The 12370-nt window shown below is 38.1% G+C and overlaps 2 protein-coding genes across 2 annotated transcripts in view; both read left to right on the plus strand.

The window, feature by feature from the left end:
• The window catches only part of LOC111331372 (DENN domain-containing protein 5B), a 30078-nt gene extending 17799 nt beyond the window's left edge, over positions 1-12279 (plus strand). The window contains exons 21-27 of the mRNA XM_022936476.2: positions 8057-8131; positions 8899-8981; positions 9090-9149; positions 9256-9322; positions 9907-10043; positions 10565-10593; positions 10985-12279. Of these exons, the coding sequence (XP_022792211.2) occupies positions 8057-8131; positions 8899-8981; positions 9090-9149; positions 9256-9322; positions 9907-10043; positions 10565-10593; positions 10985-11165 (632 nt within the window). The 3' untranslated portion in view covers positions 11166-12279. The remainder of the gene's footprint in view (positions 1-8056; positions 8132-8898; positions 8982-9089; positions 9150-9255; positions 9323-9906; positions 10044-10564; positions 10594-10984) is intronic.
• On the plus strand, positions 3595-5295 carry LOC111331373 (ras-related protein Rap1). Its single transcript, XM_022936477.2, has one exon. It carries the CDS (start codon positions 3990-3992, stop codon positions 4635-4637), a length of 648 nt encoding a protein of 215 aa, XP_022792212.2. The 5' UTR covers positions 3595-3989; the 3' UTR covers positions 4638-5295.
• Positions 12280-12370: the final 91 nt, after the last annotated feature.

The raw sequence follows: 12370 nt of genomic DNA on the forward strand, positions 1-12370 counted from the left end.
TACCTTTACTTACTCCAAGATAATTTCTCAATTTTATTCCTTATATGTCGTACCTAACCGTTTTTTATTTTCATTTGATAATCATGACATGTCGTCACTGAAAAGTTTTTCGACACGAATAAACTGCTACACATCTGCTCTTGGCCTGGAGATCTCCTTCGTCTTCGATTCGATTGAATCTCTGCCATGTCGGGATTCTCTCTGTTACCAGATCTCTTACTGTTTGTTACCTCGAACACTCGGTTAAAAGAAGTTCCAAATGAACGCTTTCAAAACATCTCACGTAGGCCAATATAAACAGGCGGTACTTGATAATTCAGATTAGCCGGTCAGAAAGGCGCAAATGTCTTGCGTTTTCTAAATGAGATTTTATGGATGAGTTCAGTCTGCGCTAATTAGTTTATTTTTGTTGTTGATTTGTAAACTTGTAAAGCGACTTGATCCTCAGAAGCTAGAATTGAACTAATCTACACCATACGCTGAATGTTTCCTCCTTATTCCATACCAAAGCTTGTCCATCTTTTGTCGTTGATATGATGCTCTTTGCTAAACGAAACCGAGTGTTCTCTTCAAAACTTGTTGAAAATGCCGTTCCTTATCGTCCTAGCTGACGAGTCAAAGAAAATAATCTATTGGAGGTTAATTGGAGTAATTGTTTTCTTTGATGTAAGTCACTTATACCGCGATGAAAATTCTGCTGCAATAACTTAAATTTTTGTAACCTGAACCTAATCCTCAAAGTATGTTTGGCAACAGTTAAGCGTCGCATTCTTGAAAATGATAAGAGTGAAAACACTGGGTGAAGATCATGGATTTTTGGCCCAGTGGATTATTTTAGAAAATAGTGAAGAATTAAGTTCGCAGGAAGCTATTGATCAGAGAATGAAGAAATCCTTCTTGTTATGCGATAGAGACAGTTCACAATCTTGATATGACACTTCCTTACCGATCATAAATTAATTTTGCAACTTACAGGATCTGAAAGTATTTTGGTTTGATTTGTTAAGAGGATGTTTTGGTTAAAGATAAATTGTGACATAAATGTTTATATTTGTTAACCGGGAGATACATTGCAAACGTGAGGTTCAGGTGAATTATAACTTCTGTAAATTTTGGCAAGGCCTTGAGCTGTTAGTAAGGAACACTCAGTGAGGAACTTACGACGGAAATATTCGCATGATGAAGTCTGAAGTCTTTCGAAACAGTGAATCCACCATGGCGCGATTTCATAGCCAGTAATGAAATTGAAATTGAGTTTAACCAGAGGTCACCAGCCATTTTTTAGGGGAGTTTCATAGACAAATGCAAAGAAGCCCCACCTATTACTTGAAAAACCCTGCGCGATTGCCCCGTGATGCTAACTAGGTGAAGTTATTGTACTACAAGCCTCAAAAGGGGCATACCTCTTGTTTTTTTTGTTGTTGTTGTTGTTGTCGCAAACAGTTAAGTGCACTTGATTCTGAAAAAATCTGTAGGTAAGGGTTACCATTGGCGTCTCCTGCTGTTCCTGTTACGAAAGATGTGGTCTTTTCTCGATTACTTTTGAAAGAAAAGATCTTGCAGTCAAATTATCAAATGAAAAGTTTTGTTCATGGTTGCGATCATGTTGACGTGGGGAAATTCTCGTGCGGCAAAAATGTCAACGGAATCGTCAATATGGCGCAGGTTTTTCGATATCATAGCATTGAACATGTTCTTTACTCTTTGCAGCTTCCGGCCACCTGTAATTATACGTTTTTAACATTTTTACCGAATTCAGTGTCTAAATATGGTCGTTTTCTTGTAAACAATTCTAATAAGGGCGTAAAGACTAGTGGTACGTGATATAATTTTTATCCATGTAAAACGTGCAAAGAGTTGGAAAATCAACTACATTAAAGGAAAGTCAGGGAACCCGCAACTCGACTCTTTAACGGCCTCCAATCTTCTGTTCAGTGTCTCAGAAATGCTACGTGATTGTCTACTCACACCCACGAGAACCAGATGGTGCAGTTAGTTTTGAAGTGAACGATGTTGTCAACAAAATATTTGAATAGCTCAGCTTAGTTCAAGTTTATTTGTGCGGGACATACCGAATATGTCGTGAATATTTATTCCAGGTTTTCGAGTGTGATAACATAGTTGTGGACATTGTTTCAGGGTGATTGTCCTTTTTTGAGACTGCATTATCATTCCTCAAATAAGATGGGCAGGTGGGTTTTTTTCATGGTAAGTGTTTTTCAAAGTGAGTGCAGACATGATTGAGCTTTGTGGGTTAATTTTGCCCAATAGGGTGGTGTTTGAGCAATCGGAACTTAGACTTGAAATGTAGTTTCTAGTTTGACGAGATTTTTAGAGGCGCCTCAAAGATCGTACATGCTTATCATATCTATATACTATCATCTTCAAACGAAAAGGTGAGAAAAATTAATTACAAGTTTATCGCTACAGAGTAAGGAAGTAGAATCCGACTAAATGAAATCCCTAATCTATGGGTATTGTGTCTGAGCTATTAGGGTTGTAAACATGAGGTGAAGTTTCTAGTTTGACCAGATATTCAGAGGCGTCTCAACATCGCACATGGTTATCGTATTAATATCTTTTGATCTTCAAACTAAAATGAGAGGAAAAATAGTTACAAGTTTATCGCTACAGAGTAAGGAAGTAGGCTCCGACTAAATGAAGTCCCTAATGTCACGGTTTGTTCATCAAAAAAAAAAAAAAAAAAGAAGAAGAAAAAAGAAAAAAAACCCTCCTGAAACTTTACGTTCGTCAGGCGCATCTCCTCTTAATCTTGTCATCCTGAACAATTTATGTTTGCTTCTACCTTTTTGGTTCTGTTTTATGGCTGGTTTTTATTTATTTTATTTTATCTATTTATTTTTTTGTGTTTGTTTGTTCGTTTGTTTTTCGTACCTGATTTTTATTTTTCTCTCCTACAAACTTGAGTAAAGTTCAAAAGTTCATTACAACTTCCTTTCCCGAGGCCAATCGCTTTCAAGGGAAGAACCCTGATGTAGCTCATTAGCGGTTCTTTCTTTTCTTTTCTCGCGCTTGCTTGATCTTGCTGTAAGCTGTGTGCTTATGGAATGCGGAAAATTTTGTCTCACTGAAAGCAAAGGGAGTTTACCGGAAAAAGATACTGAGTAAAGAAGGATACATTTGTTTCTGAAACCGGGAAAAACAGAACCTCGATTACCCTGTACTCCTTCAATTCTTATCAAACTGCACAGTTTTCGCATGAATGCGCAACCAATATCGTTCCGTGATTTTGGCTCATTCTTTAATACCTTGCATACCTATCTTGCTGTAAACAGTTCATATGTCTTAAATGGATTTTTCTTTCGAAGTCGGGTTCGTTGTTTTGGACGATAGTGTAGAAACTCTGTACAAACTTGCCCGATATAGTAGTAAATATGCTTGTTCATACTAACGTCACATTTACGTCATAAAAGCGGAAGAAAACCTAGCCAGGTGCCCTGTTTTTAAGTGGTAAATGTCTTGAGGTTGTATTCGAAATAATGCAAAAAGTCATATTTGACTTCACATTTCTGCACGTTTACTGCACCATAAAGTCATATGTTTTGCATTACTCGTGTGCGAGTAAAAATACTTTAATGCCTTTAAACTATGCTGGGTAGTTCCTATTTTAAAAATTAACGTGTAGATCTATCGTCTGGAGTTAAATTGTGCTGTGACAATGTATCAGATTACGATGTTATCTTTGCGGTCTAGTTTTCATTCCCTCTGAGGCCAGAGATCATTTCAAAACCATTCAGCGTTTTCCCCGCTCTCGTATTACTTACCCACGCTAAAAATACAAAGATGACAAGCGGAGATCAGAATGAATGACCCTATAAATACAGGTCGTGCAAATTCATCACAGATAGTATTGGACATCGCTGAGTAAACACAAAAAACTTTAGGGTGGACAGAAGAGTGGCAAGAATAAGAGAATTTTGTTATTATCAATCGTGGCCTCTCTGTTTGGAATCATTACGCCCACGAAGATGAAGGCAAAAATCAAGAAGCAAGGTGAAAAGTGGCGAAATTCGGTTGACACGTTGCCGCTTCCACGAAACGTTTTCAATGTGGTTGTTCTCGGCGCGGGAGGTGTAGGAAAAACGTCGCTTGTTACGCGCTTCGTCAAGAATGAATTTTCAGATTGCTACAATCCAACAGTGGAGGATTTGTACGAGAAGCCCATCGAGTTGAGAAGAGGTGTCAGCGCAGTGTTGCAAGTGTTAGACACGGCAGGTTCCTATCAGTTTCCTGCCATGAAAAGACTGACACTTCAGTACGGAGAAGCGTTCATTATTGTGTATTCAGTGGTCGATTCTGCTTCACTTGAAGAGGCAGTGAAACTGCAGCAAGAGATCTACGAGGCTAAAGGCACAGAAGATGTACCCATGGTGTTTGTTGGTAACAAGTGCGATCTGACCACAGGAACAGACAAGCGGTTAGTGAGTCGTGCCATCGCGTCCACACTCACTCGCGGAAAAAACTGTATTTTGGCGGAAACTTCGGCCAAGTACAATGTGAACGTTAGCGGTGTCTTCACTGCTTTATTGGCGCAAGTTGCACTTGCCAATAGTCAAAGTATATCGAAGGAGGGACAAAAGAAGAAACGAAGTGAACCTGATTGTGCAGTTTCCTGAGTTAACTGTATGCGAGGAAACGGAATTTCAATAAGGAACTTGCGGTTAAGAATATGGACTTAAGGTTTAATAGACAACTAGTAGAGATATATCTGTGCTCACGACGTCAAAATTTCGTGTTGAACTTGATATATTATTGCGAAGAGTCGCTAGTGTTGCGCAACGCCTTTAGGGCATAACAAATGTCCACTTTTCCACGGTCATGTGCGCCCAATCCACGGTTATGCGAGTTAAACATCTCTCGTTTAGAATTTAACTTATTTAAAATGATATGAACTTATTTGTAAATAGCCCTGAAGAAATAGATCAAGAATGAGGAAAAAAGACATTTTTTAAATGACATCCTTAATGCATTATCCTAACAAAGAAAGATGTATTCCATGAAATTCTCATCACGTGGCAGTTTCCGGTGTCGCGCTCTGCTGAGTAAGTAAGTTATTCACGACTCGTGATATTATTTGACTTATCTGCAGTCATGAATTTTATAGATGTCCTAATAAGTGATGTAACTCCTCGAAAATACTAGGAGCTGTGCTGCGTTAAATGAATGACTTTGTAAATAGCTGTAAATAGGAAATTACTTGTACAGATTAATTTAAATGATGCAACATTGTACTTGTATCAATCTTAATAAAAAATTAAATTATTCAAAGTCAAATTATTGGGTGAGTGTGCAGTTTTTGTCATTCCTATGACTTTTTTCTTTCAATTTCTAATCCTTATCACATGTAAGGTCAAATTCTGAACTAAGATAGCATCATGCATTCAGAGCGTAGAAATTTTTACACTGAAATATTTTGTTGCTTTTTTTGCCGAGTTTTAACTTAAAAATGTTTGAAATTTAAGATTACATTGTTCCCACTACATTACTGGGCTTATTGATTTCTAGAGGTGACTTTCAATTTTTCAGGAGTACAGGAAAACTTTCGATTTCTATTTCTCTAACAGTTTTATTAACTGGGTAAATAGCATTCATCAGCAATTGTCCTCGATCAGTTCTTCATTCTTTTTGTGAGCCAGGAAGATTAGAGAACTGTCCTTCTTTCGGGAAGCGCTTAGATATGATTGTGATATATGAGAGGCTTTCGAAGCAATCTTCCCTATCCAGTAATTCGTTAAACTTCTCTCAACCAGAAGTGAGGTTTAATGATGGACTCCGCGCCTATCATGCGAAGGGTCTAAAGGGGGCTTTTTGATGAAAACACTATTGTTTTATACGGTTTACTTTTGCATCAGTGAAAACATTTTCTTGTTTTCCTCGTTGTAACTTGTTCAGAGATGATATTAGAAATCAATTTCAGATACATCATTATTCTTGTTTTTTTTTTTTATGGATGAAGGAATGCATGAGGGGCCTTGTCTACTGGGATTTTTTTCTGTGGTCGTGTCTTTATCGTCACACAACGATCAGTGTCGCGCAAATCTCAAAAATTATGATCGCGAAAAGGCAATTTTCCAAGACCCCATCTGTTTCAAGACGTGTTGTTCGTTACAAAGAAATGACATCTTATAAAGTATTCTGTATTTCTCGTAAGGGCACACTTAATTTGGAGCCTCGCTCTGTTGTGTGTCCTGCACCCTTGTCCTCCGTTCTCTTCTATGTCTTGTTCATATGTATATTTTAGTCCTTTTAGTATTGTAAGTATGGTGAAAGCGATTAAATATTGCTACAATGTTTTGCAACATTTGGATCACATGAGCTAAGCCGTCACTTTAATTCACGGATGCGGTATAGCCCTAATGATCTTCCACTTGGAGTGAAGTGATGTTATTTTTTGAAACAACTACCCGATTATTTTAGAATATAAGCAGCTTTAAAAAAAAAGAAAAAAAAAAAACCTCTTTTAGTTCAGTTAACATTCCAATAATGTTATGACTTCCGGTTCGACACGAAACTGCGCCGTCAATAGAATGTGTCTATTTTGCAAATCAGCATAATCGCTAAGTGCCGTATTTAGCCAACACTTACAAGGAATGTCTATGTAGTGATGTAATCCGTGTGCTGCATTACTTGATATTAGTATTTTATATTGCATCACCTGAAAGTAGTTTGAGAAAAACTGTACTGGTAGATATAGAGGCGAGTACTTCTATAATAAAACTTAAACCAGGAAAAAGCTCAGAATCAAATGAAATGCGAGGGTACTTTTTTCCCCTTTTAAGGACCTTCTTGTTGTTATGTTTTCTTTTAAGTTGTCCGCGCACCTGGGTGGAGAGGGAGAGAGAGAGAGAGAGAGAGAGAGAGAGAGAGAGAGAGAGAGAGAGAGAGAGAGAGAGAGAGAGAGAGAGAGAGAGAGAGAGAGAGAGAGAGAGAGAGAGAGAGAGAGAGAGAGAGAGAGAGAGAGAGAGAGAGAGAGAGAGAGAGAGAGCGAGAGAGAGAGACGGGAAAAAAATTAAATTCAGAAAAGAAGTTACCTTTTTTATTTCTAATGCTGATTATTTCTGTTTTTCGTGGGTAAATAAGATAACAGACCCATAATAATGCATTTCTTTCGGCTTATATTTGAACTCTCAGGCAGAAATAACATCTTTATAAACTGGTTTCGTACGGGATAATCCAATATTTTAAGTAGAAATGACGAGGTTGTGCAGACTGGATTGTTTGCAAAACAAGCATGCTATTTTTGGAACATCTGGTTGTGCGGAAATACATATCTTCTGACACGCCCTTCAAATGCGGCCAAAAGGGAATTTTTGGAAAAATGAAACCAGTATCTAAAAATATCACCACCATCTGTACCTTTTGATCACAATATTTTTTGTATCTTTGCTATAAAGCTATTCGAATTGTAGTACTTTAGAGCACCGTGGTAAACCTGAGGGATTCCCCTTTTTTGTTCTCGTTGTCTCAAATAAGGTGGTGTCCAATTTCTTAGCCTTTGTTGTCTTATGCGTCCTGAAGCATTGCATCACTTAAGGTTTACCCTGAAATTATCCATCGCACTAGAAGTTGGTATCTACTGGACTTGCTTAATGTTAAATTTTGTGTGCGCTTTAAAGCGACAGAGCGAGGCTGTGAGCGTTTATCAATATTTTTTACGTATCGTTTATTACTTTTCCGTCCCAAACATCTCTTAAACCGCACACAAGGCCGCCAGCTACGTAGGCATCCAAGCCTTGAAAGACCGTGACCTCTCACTGTCCCCCCGGGGGTTCTAGATTCCAGGAATCCGTTGTGTTTCATTTGCTAAAGCTTACGGTGTTTGTCTCTTTCGTTGCCCAGCAAATGAATCCTGGACTCTGTAACATGCAAACGTCGAGCTTTTTTTAGGAAGAGTTTTTTTTTTCCGGTCCAACTTATGTTTTTTTGGTAATCTCAATTTTATCCCACCCGCATTTAGTCGTAAAATGTTTAGAAAACTTTTTATTTACTACTCTCGTTATTTATCATCTAAACATTTTTCTTTTTTGATTATCAGATGGTAACCTTGCAGAAGTTTGTCGCTTGTCTCCACAGAGACGTTCCCCTGTACTTTCCAGGAAAAACCGCGAAAGTAAGTGTGTATGTTCTATCGTGCTCTCAAAGTTTCGTTTTCCCACAGCCTGAACTCTTTATACGTCCTTGGTTCACGGACGGCCTTTACCCAAATTGATTTTTCGATCAATTACGACCCTTGATGTCTTATGATGCATCTCAAAGTAAACTGGAAACTAGTTCAAAGTCAGTTGATGGAGCTTTTTGCTCTCTTAATTAAGCTAACACCTAATAGTTGCACGCTAGAGTTTGCTCAATAAACTAGTAGGTTAGCACCACCTAATTTCTGAAATCCCGATTTTTACAACCCATGACTTTGTATCCGATACTTTAACCCTTTAACTCCCATGAGTGACCAAGACAGAATTTCTCCTTACAATATCACTACAATATCAATCAGACAAGTAATGAGAATAAGGAAAAAAGAAAATCAGGGGATTATCAGTTGATCCAACACCAAATTCTCCAAACTAACATCAAAACAACTATAGCACATAGAAAGGAGAATTGCTAATGAGATCTTGGGAGAGAAAGGGTTCATTGAAATGTGTGTAATTATGCAGACACTCACAATAACATTTGGCTGCCAGTACGTTTAGCTCGTGGAAAATTATGGTGCATTTTAGTGCAAAGAAAATGCAGCTCTGACTTGTGCAATTTCAGGAACTTTGTTGGTTTGAAGAGTACCTAGTGGTACCTTCTCCTTTCCCCAGATTCCACATTCGGTGAAAGCGGTCGGAAGTATCCGTTATCTGAACTGTTGAATCATTTTCTTTTCCTTTTTAGGGATTCGTATCCCGGAAGTGCAAGAACGAGTTGCTGATGCCGTCAACAACATCGTCAAACATTTCTACAAGCCTGAGAAAGAGGTGACGGTCAAGTTTTTTAAAAATTAAACATTTTCCGTTTGTTTGATTTTTTTTTGTTTGTTCATCGGGTAAAACTGTCTGAACCTCAAGTAAATCATTCTGTTTCAGAGAGGAAACCTCACTTATTTATTATGTGGTGATGGAGGTCTCTGCCAAGCATTGGAACAGGTAACATTGGTACTTTTGTTAATTGTAATATGTCGCCCTTTCGATTACAATATAATTTGGGTAAGTAAAGAATTGAGAAAATGACCTTATTTTTTTATGTTTGTAGGTATTTCAGTGTGGTTTTAGGTCATCCCGACTTTTCCGTAACAATTTCTTCATCTGGGATATTTTGGGTAAGTGATGCTTTCTTATGTAACAGTTAAAGTACAATACGCTAATTCGACATGCCAAGACAGGGTGCGCATGGCTTATAGAAAACTTAGAAAGTCGTAGCATTCCATTGCATTATTTTTTAGACATGGAATGCACTCAAGTGAAGAGGGCGTGCGTCGCGCGCGATTGGTCCGCGGGGAGCCTGCGTAATCACTCGAGTAAAGAGAACTTATTATAATGAGTCTCCCCCAAGAGAGAAAAATGCACATTCTTCTCGCGCGTTTCCTTCTTCTCACACGCATCCTTAAGAACTCGCTGTTACTCAAGGGCATATTACGCAGATTAGGAAGGTAGAGTGGAAGTGAGTTCGACTTGCGAGCTTAGTTGACTTCCCAAGCAGATATTTTATTTCCTATGTGGTGTAAGGCCTCTACAATCTTATTTTGAATCGCCATATCTAAAGAAAAACTTAAGTAAGTTTGATTACACTATAATGCGATGTCATTTTCCTGGTATAAAATGTTTGTGAATTATAGAATACAACCCTGAGGGGGTTGAGTTCGTGGTTTGTCTTCCTCATTTTTTCCGTCTCTTATGTTTACAGAAAAAGGTCAGCAGTATCTTTCGTCCGCGGAAGAAGACTCGGACCAAGCGGATCCAATGAAAAGACCGAGGAGAACTTATTGTAGCGTGATAACAAGAATAAATAATGCGTCACACACCATCGGCAAAGACGGCAAGGTACGTCTGAGTTTAGAGCTTAGTTTACACCTGTTTACTAACTTAGCTTGCCTAGATTCTGAATTTCTAACTTTCGTAAATCATAAACAAAAAAAAATCAATCTTCTTTTGACCAAGTAGGGCATTTATCTAAGCTATACTCATTGCAGTATGAGAGATGAATAAAAAGATAATCGTAAAAGCAAAATCCGCGCGACGAAATAAAATCAGGGACACAGAGAAATAGTGCTTTGTATCGCAGGTCGACTTTATTTTTCAAGTCTAGGATTATGTAGATTGACATCACTCAATTCGCATGTAGTGAGCATTTTCATTTTTTTGCCGATGTCATTCCATACATAGTCCCAAGTGTTTCCACTAATTCTAGATACCATCTTAGACAGAGGGATATGGTTTCTATGTCGACAGATATCATAAAGCAACCCTTAAATTTAAGTTAGCTGTGGTATTATTTGAACTTGAAAATAAAAAAGAGTGAATATGAAAAGTGTGCAAGCCTTAGTTTCTTATTTTTCTTGCAGTTCCAGTCCTTTGTGTGTCTTGGTGCGCGGTAAGTATATTTTACACTAATGGTAAATCTTTTTTTTCCAAATAACTCATAGTCCAGTAGTTTGTGGTGTTCAGAGTTGGTAACTACTCAGAAAGTCAACTGCTGTCTTTTCCTTGCAGCCAAAAGACCTAATAATAATAATAATAATAATAATAATAATAATAATAATAATAATAATAATAATAATAATAATAACGGTTTATTCACAGTATATCCACATAAAAAGGTGTGGCTCTTCATCTGTGTAGACCTTTGCATGTCTCTTAGTAAGCTTCAGGAAGAAGTAGCCCTAACTACTTCTTTAGTATTCCACTCGCATATATACTCTTTGCGCCCTACGGTACCAGTAGTGCGTTGTTCTCCTGACATTCCTGTCTCTACCTACCCACAGAGACCATTTACTTCACAACTGGTTCGAGCTGCTATCCACGTGTCCTGCAACTACCAATATGTACGACACGCCTTCGTTCTTCAGGGACAGCAGTCTAATGCAGTTTTTGGTAGAGTTACTTCAGACTTTAGTTGAGTTCAACATCACACTGGAAGCCTCACTTCTGAAAGGAATCTCATGACACAGTGGAGTTTGGGAATTTTCTTTTAGACCGCGATCTCTTCCTTAGATCAATCGTAGCCATAGTTGAGCTTTCGAATACTGTCGTAGCAAACTGTGATTTGTTTTAAACAGCCTTTGTTTAACGACACCTGCCAGATCCATAGGAAGCTATTGGCAAGAATCTCTTAATCGGGTCGGTCTGTGTGATGACACTTAAGTGCAAAGCGTGTGTAGCTGGCAGTTTCGAAAAGGTCAAAATGCCTATGCGCGTTTTTTTTAATTCGTTACTCTGCCATTCCTTTTGTTAGATTATCAAAGCACCTAACTCAAATGCGCTTTAATAACTTGTCATCAAACTGATCGCCGGAAGCGAAGACTTAACTAGGTCTTCTCGTGGCTGTGTTAGCCACCGCATGTAGTATTGAAGCACTTGCTATATAGTAACCAACATTGGCCTCATGGAGAGAGATAGTTTCTTTATTACAACAAATTTTTCGTATTTTGCAAGATAAACGTCAATGCCGAAGATCAAATTGGGCGAAAACAAATTTTTTTGACTTATAAATAGTGTAAATGTATATTTGTAAATAGTTTAACTTATTGATGCTTAAGTTAATCGAATGACTAAAGACAATGGTCAACGGAAGGGATTTTTCTAACAATTTTGTATTGATTGGTCGAGTAAAAACTGTTGACGATTCTTGAGTCGAACAAGAGTAGTTTGTCTATTGAAACCTTGCGCCTTCGCCACCAGTTTAATTTTGGGGCAATGGTAGACTGCCAAGTACACCCTCCAATTACTTAGGCAGGTGCTCGGGGAGGTTTTTAGGAAGTCACGCGTGTGTCTTTACTGCAAGTGCATGACTTCTCTCGCGCGTGCAGTCTGCAACCCCTTGCGCAGGCTGGCACTAGTGTGACCTAGTTTCCAATAGAAGGGTTACCCAGGTAACAAAACGGTTGAAAGGAGTATGACAGCTGTTTCATTAAAGTGTCGCCAAAGCCACGTAATTTTATGATAAGATCTGATAACAAATGAAGATTTGTTTAATTTATTATTTATTGGGAACAATTCCATTTTGATATGTTGTTTAAAGTGAGGCGATTCTAAATAAAGGTCGGGGTGAATTTTGTGATTCTGTGTTGATAATACTGTTATTAAAAGAAGATGTTAATCAGTGAATATTACAGTCATATTGGAGAAAAGAGAACTCTGAGTGTTCCCAG

This window comes from Stylophora pistillata, chromosome 1 (genome assembly GCF_964205215.1).
Source record: "Stylophora pistillata chromosome 1, jaStyPist1.2, whole genome shotgun sequence".
In the NCBI taxonomy this organism is placed as follows: domain Eukaryota; kingdom Metazoa; phylum Cnidaria; class Anthozoa; order Scleractinia; family Pocilloporidae; genus Stylophora; species Stylophora pistillata.

Excerpts from the sequence above, each read along its gene's own strand:
- LOC111331373 (XM_022936477.2), top strand. The coding sequence starts at position 3,990 with ATGAAGGCAAAAATCAAGAAGCAAGGTGAAAAGTGGCGAAATTCGGTT.